Source organism: Arachis duranensis, chromosome 2 (genome assembly GCF_000817695.3).
Source record: "Arachis duranensis cultivar V14167 chromosome 2, aradu.V14167.gnm2.J7QH, whole genome shotgun sequence".
NCBI lineage: Eukaryota > Viridiplantae > Streptophyta > Magnoliopsida > Fabales > Fabaceae > Arachis > Arachis duranensis.
Genome location: NC_029773.3, coordinates 60,911,944 through 60,923,232, shown reverse-complemented (window position 1 = coordinate 60,923,232; position 11,289 = coordinate 60,911,944). Strand labels below are relative to the sequence as shown.

The 11,289-nt window shown below is 36.7% G+C and overlaps 1 protein-coding gene across 2 annotated transcripts in view; it reads right to left on the bottom strand.

Annotated features, from left to right (window-relative positions):
* Positions 1-399: 399 nt before the first annotated feature.
* Positions 400-11,289, bottom strand: part of LOC107474492 (pentatricopeptide repeat-containing protein At1g80270, mitochondrial) — a 50,127-nt gene continuing 39,237 nt past the window's right edge. Inside the window, exons 1-4 of one of the 2 annotated variants that reach the window (XM_016094116.3) lie at positions 4,400-4,736; positions 4,044-4,135; positions 2,663-3,200; positions 400-1,951 (exon numbers count right to left, since the gene is read on the bottom strand). In XM_016094116.3, the coding sequence (XP_015949602.1) occupies positions 710-1,951; positions 2,663-3,200; positions 4,044-4,084 (1,821 nt within the window). In that variant the 5' untranslated portion in view covers positions 4,085-4,135; positions 4,400-4,736 and the 3' untranslated portion in view covers positions 400-709. Of the gene's footprint in view, positions 1,952-2,662; positions 3,201-4,043; positions 4,136-4,399; positions 4,737-11,289 lie in introns of those variants that run through there. The other variant, XM_052257540.1, reaches the window with a different exon arrangement.

The following is an 11,289-nucleotide window of genomic DNA, read 5'->3' as shown; positions in this document are numbered from 1 at the left end:
GAATTGGGATTCTAATCGGGTCACATAGTAGTGGGAGAATGGAGGGAATGGGAAAAGAGAAGGAGGTTATGAGGTTTGAAAATTGGTATAAGCCGTTGGAGAAGAAAAAAGAATGGGTTGAAAATTGAAAATGGGATTAGGGTTTATCTATTCAAAGACTAATTTGTCTTAATATAAAAGACTTATCTTGTTAGCAACAAAGTACAACATGTCGTCTATCACACTGGCAGTTAACGACACACGTCAGCAAACGTTTGCCAACTCAGTGAAGAAAATGACGGAAGGACGAACGTGATCATATTAAGTATCTTTCGGAAACGAATTCGATTAATTTTATCTTTTGAGGACGAAAATGAAGATCGAGGTATCTTTCAAAGACGATTTTGACTATTAATTCAATTAGAAAAAGAATAAATTTGATAAATCAGCATCAGATATAACTTTTGAGAAATAGAAACTCCCAACATAGTCCCCACCCCTCAAATATCCTTCACCAGCTTACAAATTAGTTCCAGAAAACAAATTGACTCAGTATTTTTAATAAGGACCATCTCAAGAACTCCATTTGCATTTGGACTAATGCATATGATAAGATTTTAGCCGACCTTAAATTTGCAAATTCACTTAAACTCTAGGATCCTGAACCTATATAACTAAATAATTAGTTTCATGTTGAAGTACAGAAGCAACCCTCTCATGGCTATTGTCATTAATCAAGCAATGCCAAAACTGCAGTTTTCTCAAATGGGTTCATTTGAACTAATTGCTTAGACATAGCTTTGTTTGGAAATATGTTATCGGCTTTCATCCGCTCACTGATTCCATATGCTGGCTGCTTGGCATTTATGTACGCTTGGATTAGAACTTGATACTGAGTGAATCGAGAAATGTAGCCAGCTTTCCTCATTTGGTAGAAAATCTTTTCTGCATTATGAATGTCGCCGCTCTTCGCATACTCTTCCATAATAGCCATGAAAGTATCAAACAATGGCTTGTTTCGGTTCTGCTGGATTGCGGTCTGCAAGAGAGTGTTTGCCTTTTCTACTTCCCCAGCTTGGACATGAAGTTTGACAAGAGCATTGTATGTCAATAGGTTAACTTTGCAGCCGCTATCTAACATTCGCTTAACAAGATCTTTACCCTTCAATAGCATATTATGATTAAGATAAACCTTCAGGAGTACATTATAGTTACCAGAAGAGAGTTTCCATTTCTTCGACATAAACTCAAAAATTTCCTCTGCTTTATCAATTTTGTTTAATGCTCCCCATGCTTCAACTGCACTCGTGCAGTCCTCAATTCGAGGGCTAGATTCACAGACCTTCCAAATTCTCTCTACTTCGTCAGCCTTTCCCAACTTTGCATAAAGGCAGAGCAAAGTAGGGCAAACCCATTGTTTCTTTTTCACGTTTTCACCTTCCATCTCCTTCAATATAGCTTCGGCTCTTTCATTAAGCCCAGCAGAGATGTAATGTCTAGCCAAGGCTGCTTGTGTTTGCAAGTCTGGTTCAATGCCTTCTGTCTTCATTGTCTCCACAATTTCCTCCATCCCAGCAATATCATTGGACCCTTTTGTGTCTATCAAAATTTTATAGGTAAGCGTAGAAGGTTTGACATTCTCATTTTCCATCAACAATAACACATCTGCTATCTTCTTCTTGTCAACCCTCTTATACAAAAGAAGCATTTGGTTACAAGCAAATGTTGTACGAGGTAGATCCAAGTCCTTCATTCTATTGAATGTTGCCTCAGCCTTATTCAACTTGTTCTGACTAACATAATTAGCAAGTAAAGTTCGGTATAACAACTCCCTTCTGAAAGACTTTGGAACACTGTCAATAAATTTCTCTGCCATTGGCAGACCACGTAATTTAGCAATCAAATCAAGTCGAGAAGCATAATCCTGCTCTAAGAATTCAAGCTTCTTGTTTAACTCAAGCCACTCGAAGAGCTACAATACCAACAAAAAAAGTACAACAGATTCACAATTAAAATAAGATAATATCATAAGCGAGAAGCTCAAACAAGGCAAAACATGTCAATCAGCAAAAAAGGAAATATATAGTCCTCTTTTCTTTACATGGAAAATATATAGTCCTTAAACACAAAAAAATGCATATATATTTTTTTTCTTTTGAGGTGATAAAGATTTCATAGAATAATGAAAATTTCATAAAGACAATTATTAAAATCAATGAGGAAAAAGATATCCAAAAATATGCCCCAACAAATTATACCAGTGACTATGGTAAAAAGACAAAAGAAGAGCAACAATATAATCCCTCTTATAGAGAAGCCATAAAGGCTGAAAGAGCACTAGATGACCATTAAGGTGAGTCCAAAATTCAATGTCCAGGTTGTTCAAACTTAATCTAGCAAACTAAATTAAATTTACAATATAAGTAATTGGATATTGGCCCCGAGTATCAATCCACTGCAGGAATAGGAAACATTTTCAAGCAGGAAACTGCTAAACGGGAGAGATGCTGAGAGAGAGATTTCCGCTATTAATTATATCACAAACAGGCTGGAAAAATTCAAATATCAAACATCCATAAAAGTAAAGCAATGTCTAATACTCTACTTAATCAGCATGAGTTCACAAATAAAATGAATCGGATTAATTGTAAGAGTAGAATACTATTAACTTTGATCAATTTACCTGCAAAGCCCTCCCATACATTTTACGCCTCCGGAGATTAACCAAGGCCAGTGAGATTTCTTGTCTACTAATGTCTTTCCCTTCTTCAATCCACTTATCCAAAGCCGAACGAACAGACAATCCTGGAGCTTTAATAATCGCCGTGAATATTTTTGACAGACGCTTACTACGTGGTGATTTTTTTGGATCAATCTCAATGTCAGATAACTCCATCTCATCGTGTGATTTCTTAAAATCCTCATCATCATCGCCGAAGTCAGTCTCAACTTCATCATTAATCCCTTGTGTCTGCAGCTCATACGACAGCGCTTCATCCAAATCATCGTCATTGTTCGTACTATTTGCATCAGCTTGTGACGAAAGTTCACGTCTGCTCATAGTAAATTTGGGGGAAGAATGACCTGCATGATAACATGTCATTGTTGACAGAACTTTGCTTCGTGTTATTTGAAAAGATCCACTGATACCAGCCCCATCTTCCACAGCAGCTGGCATTAGCTTGATAGCAGTAGATGCTCCTAGACTAAATCCTTGGCTCCTGCAAACAGTGCACATTAAAAAGTGACTGCAAACTCTTATAGGGACTAGAGCATGACCAAAGGCAAAATGTGAAGCTAAAATAAACCAACACAACCTTTCTATATAATAAATGATAATTCAATGTTTTGTTGCTGGTTCAAGCAACAGAATCATGCACCATGTTATGTAGGAAACCAAGTCTTCATGTTATAGACAATCTACAAATATATAAACTCATCCCCTAAATACTAGCCTAATGGAAACTACAACCCCCAATATATGAATAAAATTGCGCACATTGCAACCCGGTTTAACATTAATTCTTTCTTGCACCCCCTTAGTTTACATTAAAATTAAATTTTACTTCAACTTAAATAACATAAATTGTCAATATTATGTCACCCATTGTTTCTTCCTCCTACAGTCACATAACAAGCTGTCAAGTTCTCATCTCTACAGCTTGCTCAAAAAGAGGAAGAGGCAAATCAAAAACAAAATCCAAGTCCTACCCACCGGGTAGCATCGACAATAGTAGTCAAATATCTTCATAGTACTATGTCATAGATTATTCATGTTCGAACCATACATTTCTAAATCTGTTAATATATGAAATTAGCATCAAAATAAACAAAGTTACAAGGTCTAGTTGCATGAAATGTATTACAGCACTAAACATGTAAACTTTTGCTACGAATTTAAGACGCACTCATTTTGCAATAAAAAGGAAAATTAAGAAACAAAACCTCGATTCAAAGCTCAACATTTAGTTACGAAAAAAGATGGGGAAATACTTCACTTTTTCCATCGAGAGTAGAGAATAATGGAAAGGGCAACGAGGGAGAAGGTAAAGAGTGTTATTTACCTGAGACTAAGACGAATGGAAGCTCGACGAAGAGCCCACATGGTTGACGAGTGGAGATTGAGAAAGGTGCAAAGTTCTTGAAAGCTTAAACCCTAGCAAGTAGCAACAACTAGAAATGTAAAACCCTTCAAAATACTATTAAAAAAAAATAGTATAACTGATCATCTAACCCAATTAGCTGAACATATTCCCAGTTACGTCACAGAACCTATTGTCTAATCAGTAAAACTAATCATTAATTTATCTAATTAGCATCAACTTAACATAAACAAATCTAAACCTAAATTAAAACTGAAAAAACTAAGCATAAACAATTAATAAATAATAACTGAAAAAAATAAAAAATAAAAACTCACCTACAGAAGCAGAAGCAGAGTAAGCGACGGAGCAGCTTCGGAGCTTCAGCCTGAAGCGGAGGGGAAGCACGAGCACAACCTGCAGCGGAGCGGAGACAGACGACGCAATCAGAGGATGCAGAGACGGGCGAAGCACACAGCACGGAGGAGCCAAGACGGAGGAAGGAGAGCGGAGACTGTCGGCGCGGAGGAAGGAGAGGCGACCTCCGTTGGCTGCCGTTCTGTTGGAGGTGACCGGCGCGGTGAGTGAGGTAGGGAGGAGGGAAGTCCGTGCGTCATGAGTGAGTGATGAGTGAGTGAGGTTTTTTATGGTGTGGGGGCGCCGAGGTTTACGGGGGTAGGAAATTAGGGTTTTTCTTTTTTTTTTTTTTTGCAAGGATGAATACCTCCACTTTAGTTTTTTGTATATTGAAAAAATGTTGGTGTAATACTCAATTATTAGATTTTATGGTGTTTTTTAAAATTATGGGAGTAGGATAATACCAGAGTATCGATGTTTTCGAAAAAAATCGGACTTTAATATTTAATTTTATGGAATTGGTTAGTTCTTTTGTCAATAATCCCTCTTTAAAACATATTTATGTGATACATTAATAACTAATTAATTATTTTCCACATATGAACGTTTTCCCATATAAGCAGTGTTGTCAGATTCGGACCGACCCGGCTAGTCGGACCGAAAAACCGGTGAATCGGTGCTATAACCAGTCCGGATGAGGCATCTAACTGGACAAGGAGTCGAACTGGAAAGACCCGTACTGAACCAGTCGGGTTTGATCAGAACCGGTGAACCGGCGGATTTTGTTTAACCCGGACCGGTTCGAATTTTTTTTCTGTGCTGGCAACGACGTCGTTTCTTTATTAAAAAAAAAACAAAAGCTTAAGCTGCTGCTGAAACGCGCCTGTAACCCCAGCCTCCATCCCCTATTTCCCACTTTCCCTTCCCATTCCCAAACGGTTTGAGAGACCACCATCACCATGCACCATGACTCCATGAGAGCTGAGAGCTGAGAGATAAAGAGGTGCGCCACTCACTCAGCCACCTCGTCGCCCCGTTCAGCTTCAACCAGCGCGGCACTCACCTCACCACCATATCCAGAGCAGTGCACCACTCACCACCGCCAAGAAGGCAGAAGCACGTCCACGGTCTATCGTTGCCTACTGCTCGTCGCTCTTCTCTGCTCTTCTGTGCTCTTCTCTGCTCGTCGTTTCGGTCGCCCTCTTCTCTGCTCGTCGTTCAATCCCTCAGGTCCAGGGTCCAGCCGTCCAGTCCAGGTAAGTATTTTTAATTTTTTAAATTTTTGAAGTTAATTTATTATTGTAGATTGATTATGTATGTTGGTTTCTGTTTGATGTCTGTTAGAATTTAGATTGTTGGTTGTTCACATATGTTTGATACTTTGATATCTGTTTGATTTTTGTATGCGGACAAATGAGAACATGAACAAGACCACATGTTTTTCTGTTTGATCTGTCTTGTTTCTTGATATATTTTTGTTTCTATTCAGTTTGTTCATTTGTTGATTACTTGATTATCCATTGTTGGTTACTGTTGTATATTATTCTTAGTAGTTAGTGCCTTAGTGAATTATTGTGTATTATTCTTGGAGATTAGTCATTTAGTCCTAGATCCTGGTTGATTAGGAATTTAGGATGGCTTCATCGAATACACCATCAGAAACACCAACTTCTCAGGAACAAGGATCAACTCCTGATCTAACAATTGGAACCCAAAAAAATAGTAACAGAGGAAAAACTGATCCTGCATGGGGTCATTGTAAACAAGTTTTGGATAAAGAAAACTGCTCTGGTATGTATTTATTGCGAGAAGCTTATTAGGGGTGGAAGAATTAACCGGGTTAAGCATCATTTGGCTGGAAAAGGCGGAGATATTGAGGCATGTCGAAAGGTGCCAGGTGTGGTGAGACACTAATTCAATCAAAACATTGAAGATCTTCGAACCAAGAAAAGGAAAACTCAAGAAGAATATGCAAAAAGTTATGGTGCTTGTGATGACGTTAAAAGGGAATTTGATGAGATTGAACATAATGAGATGCGACAATAACAAGCATCAAGAATTCCAACACCTAGCTCCAGAAAGGGAGTTGGAAAACAACTCAAGGGATTACAATCCTTTTTCCCCGGCAGCAACACCTAGAGCTCAACCAAGTATTAAAAGTGTTCTCTAAAGCAAAGAAATTGTGGAGAAGTGTGATATTGCTATTGCAAGATGGATAATGGATGCCTCTGTGCCATTCAATGCGGTTAATTCAACTTATTATCAACCGATGATCGATGCTATTGCAAACATGGGTGCAGGGTATAAAGGGCCAAATTACCAAAGAGTTCGTGGATATTTGTTGAGTAAATTGGTTGAAGATGTAAAGAAGATGATTGAAGGTTATCATGTGATTTGGAAACAAACTGGATGTACTATCATGGATGATGGATGGACTGATCGTTGTAGGTGTACTTTAATTAATTTCTTGGTTTATTGCCCTAAAGGAACTGTTTTCCTAAAGTCAGTTGATGCTTCTCATATCTCAAAAACTGCTGAGGCTTTATTTAAGTTGCTTAGGGATGTTGTGTTATTTGTTGGTCCTGAGAATGTTGTACATGTAGTGATGGATAATGTTGCAAATTACGTTGTTGCTGGAAGGTTGTTAGAATCGGAGTTTCCTAGATTGTATTGGTCTCCTTGTGCAGCACATTGTATTAATCTAATGTTGCAGGATATTGGGAAGTTTGTGGAAGTGACTGAAACTGTGTCACAAGTTTCAATAATTACGAAGTATATCTATAATCACTGCCATCCTTTGTACTTGATGAGACAGTTCACAGGCGGCCGAGAAATACTTCGTCCAGCTCCAACTCGATTCGCCACTAATTTCATTGCTTTGCAAAGTATTTTGGCTCAAAAGGATGCATTGAGAGCTATGGTGACATCTAGAGAATGGACAAGTTCAGCTTACTCTAAAGAAGCCAAAGCAAAAAAGTTTGTGGATCAAGTCTTAGATTCTAAATTTTGGAATCAATGCACTGATATTGTTAAGCTTACGGAGCCACTTGTTCATGTATTGCGTATTGTGGATAATGAAGATAGAGCTGCAATGGGTTTCCTTTATCAAGCTATGTATAAGGCTAGGGAAGACATGGTGAAGAGGTTTTAAAAAAGAAATAGGGTTGTTGAACCTTATTTGAAGATTTAGATTCACGTTGGGATTTACAACTTAAAAGAAACCTTCATGCTGCTGGTTATTGGTTAAATCCAGCTTTTCGATTTAATTCTGCAGAATTTGACAAGCACAAAGAAACAATTTCTGGTCTACTAGATGTGATTGAGAAATATGCTTACGGTGATGCTGATTTGAATGGTGATGCTAATTTGAATACTAAATTGACAAGTGAGAAGAGAATCTTTAAGAATGCTGAAGGAGACTTTGGGAGACAGTCTGCAATACGTGAGCGAAGCACAGTGATGCCTGGTAAATTTTTATTAAAATTAGTTTTTTATGATTGTGATATGTTTAATATTTGATTTTTATGATTGTGATTATTTTCTTTTTATGTTAAGATCAATGGTGGGAATCTTATGGATGTGGAGCACCAAACCTGCAAAAGTTAGCAATTCGTGTTTTGAGTCAAACTTGTAGTTCTTCAGGTTGTGAGCGTAACTGGAGCATTTTCGAACACATTCACTCAAAGAAAAGGAATCGGTTAAAGCATCAAAAGCTTAATGATCTTGTTTATGTTCATTACAACTTAAGGCTACAACAAAGGTACTTTTTATTATTCTTTCTTGAAGGCATTATTTTAAATTTTTAGTCATAATAAGAATAATCAAGTTAATTGATAATATAGAAACCGAATGAGAAAGCAAAGTTATGATCCAATTTGTCTTGATGCATTTGAGGACCATTCGGAATGGATAATGGAAGATTCACCACCATTTTTAACTCCTGAAGAAGTTGATGCTTTACGGAATGATCTTGCAAATATGTCTCTTCAATCACCTTTAAATGATTTAGGTATGCTTTTCTTTAATTTATTTATAAATTATGATCAACTATGATTTTGGCATGCTTTATAAGATGTTTTATATTCTTTTTTATCTTGAGATGATTTGTGAAACATTATTGAAATGCTAGATGAATTGAATCTGGAAGATGATCGAGATGATGGTGAAGCTAATAATACTTCTGTGGAAAATGCAAATCAGAATGAAACCAATCAGGATGTAGCTCCAGATTTGTCAAATGAAGAAAGATATCCAGACTATGAAGTTACTCCTTGGATATAATCCATGAATTGTTATTTTCATTGTGTTAAATTGAGTTGTTCATGTAATAGACTAATAGTACTAAATTTTATGTTTATTTTCTTATTACTACTTATTTTTAGGATTTGAGACTTAATGTTTATTATGATGTTATTGGAGATATATTTTTTAACTGTTAATTTTTAAGTTTTTAGCTATTTTATACGTTTTACTTATGTGGGACTGGGTTAACCGGTTCAACCAGTGACCCACCAGTTGAACCAGTGACCCAGTGACCCAGTAGCCTGACCGGTTCAATCACCGGTTCGGTTCTAACAACTATGCATACAAGTCCATACAAATCAATATATCCTAATTCACCTCACTCGTGCCTCTTCTAGCACGTATATTTCACGCGCCTCTTAATTTAACAGATTTTTCAATCAACGCACAAATATATAACTTTTTTTTGAAAGGATTTATGTGGTTTCGTGCCTTCTCTCTGCATTCTCTTTTGTCGTTTTCGTGCATTTCTCTATGCATTCTCTTTCGTCATTTTCGTGCATTTCTCTCTGCGTTCTCTTTCTTCGTTTTTCTCGATTTCCTTTGTTTTCTACGTTCGTTTTTGAAATCAAGCTCTGAAATTATTTTAAAGATAATGAATGATTCAAGTTTAGAGTGTCAACTGAACTACAGCGAAGTGGATTTCTGTTTTGAGTCCAATGAAGTGCCTGTGGTGTGGTTCAATTCCAGTTAATGTTTTTGTTAGTAGTTTATGATTGTGGAGGTGAATAATATTGTGAACCTTGCTTGTGAAAATTGTTGTTCATTGTTGATTCTTTGAATTGAATGTAATGTAGTAGTTCTGATGAATCTCTGTTGCATTTTATATCAGACTTTGGTTATAAATCAGAAATATTTGGGTGTATTGTGGGAAAGTTTCGTTATATCTACAGGTTCTGACTTTTTCAATTGAACGAGAGTGAATTGTATTATTGTTTTAGTTGAATTGTTTTAGTTTCTGTTTGATGATGAGTCATGAATCTGATTTTTGTTATTTTTTATGATGATTGTATAGTTGTAGTTGCATTCTATAGTTTATGCTAGCTTTAATATGGTGTATTGTGGACTATTTTGGGTGTGTTTTGTAGTTTTTTTTTTGCGATTTTGATGAGTAGTTTGTTCCCAAGGTTGGGATGATTTTTAACACGCTTGAAGATGCTACAAAATTCTACAAGGATTATTCAAAAGCTGCATGTTTTTCTAAAAGAATTCGGAGCATAAATAAGAAGAAAAATGAAATTAAGAACTAATTGATTATATGTAGCAAAGAGGGGAAATGGAAATTGAAAATATCTCTGACCGAGAAGACAAACCTCTCAGCAGGATTAAATTATCCCGCAATAATTTATATACACGTATTGAAGGATATTGGTGTTTGAATCATTTTGAAGGTCATGTTGCATCAGTCACATCCCTGTTGTGCAAATCAAGCAGAGATGCTCAAATGGAACTAAGCATGTCCATGCGTCGTACAATAGAGAATAACGAGGAAGCCGGAAGCAGGCCAAGCAAAACATACCAATCATTTATCACAGCAGCGGGGGGTTACCATGAGTTAAATTTTATCGAAAAAGACGTGAAAAATTACATCACGAGAAAAGTGCGAAATGTTTCAAAATTAGAAGATGCAAAAGAATTCAGAAAATACTTATTAAAAATAAAAAAGAAGAATCAGAATTTCTTTTTCGAGCTTGAACTCGAGGTCGATCAGTTAATTAAGATTGCTTTTTGGGCGGATGCAAGGAGTAAGGCTGCCTGTGAGTATTTCGGAGATGTTATTTTATTCGATATGACCTACAAAATAAACAGGTAATATGTTGGTTTGGTTTATGTTGTTCAGGTAATGTTGTTTTTTAAATCCGTAGCAGATGTGTACATTGCATATTTTCGGGTATAGAGAGTTATTATTTTGGTGTATTTAACGATTTTGTTTTTGTTTTGTCGTATTCAAGTATAATCTAGTTTTTGGTTCTTTTGTCGGGGTGAATCACCACGGTCAGTCAACACTTCTGTGATGTGCTTTGATGAAAAACGAGGATACTCAATCATTTAAATGGTTATTTGAATGTTGGCTTCATGGCATGGGAGAAAATCCTCCGAAAGGGATTCTCACCGATTAATGTGTATCGATGCAAAAGGCCATCGAGGCTTGTATGCCCACAACAATTCAGCGTTGGTGTATTGGGCACATCATGAAAAAGATTCTAAGCAAATTAAACGGCTACAACAGACACCAAGAAATCGAATAAAAGATGAACCACGTTGTTTGGAACTCTCTTACGAAAGAATCATTCGATAGGAATTGGAATAATTTTCTGATGAAGTATGGTCTTGGGGAAAACAAGTGGCTTTTTAAGTAATGTTGTTTTTCAAAATCTGTAGTAGAGCTGTAAATTGCATGTTTTTGGGTGTATGCTAGTTCTAATTTAGGTATTTTTGCAGAGCTTTACGAAGACCGTCATTTATGGATTCAGTTTATCTCGATCACCACTTCTGGGCCGGGATGAGAAGTACACAAAGGAGCGAAAACATGCATGCTTTTTTTAACAAGTTTATTACGCGGAGCAAC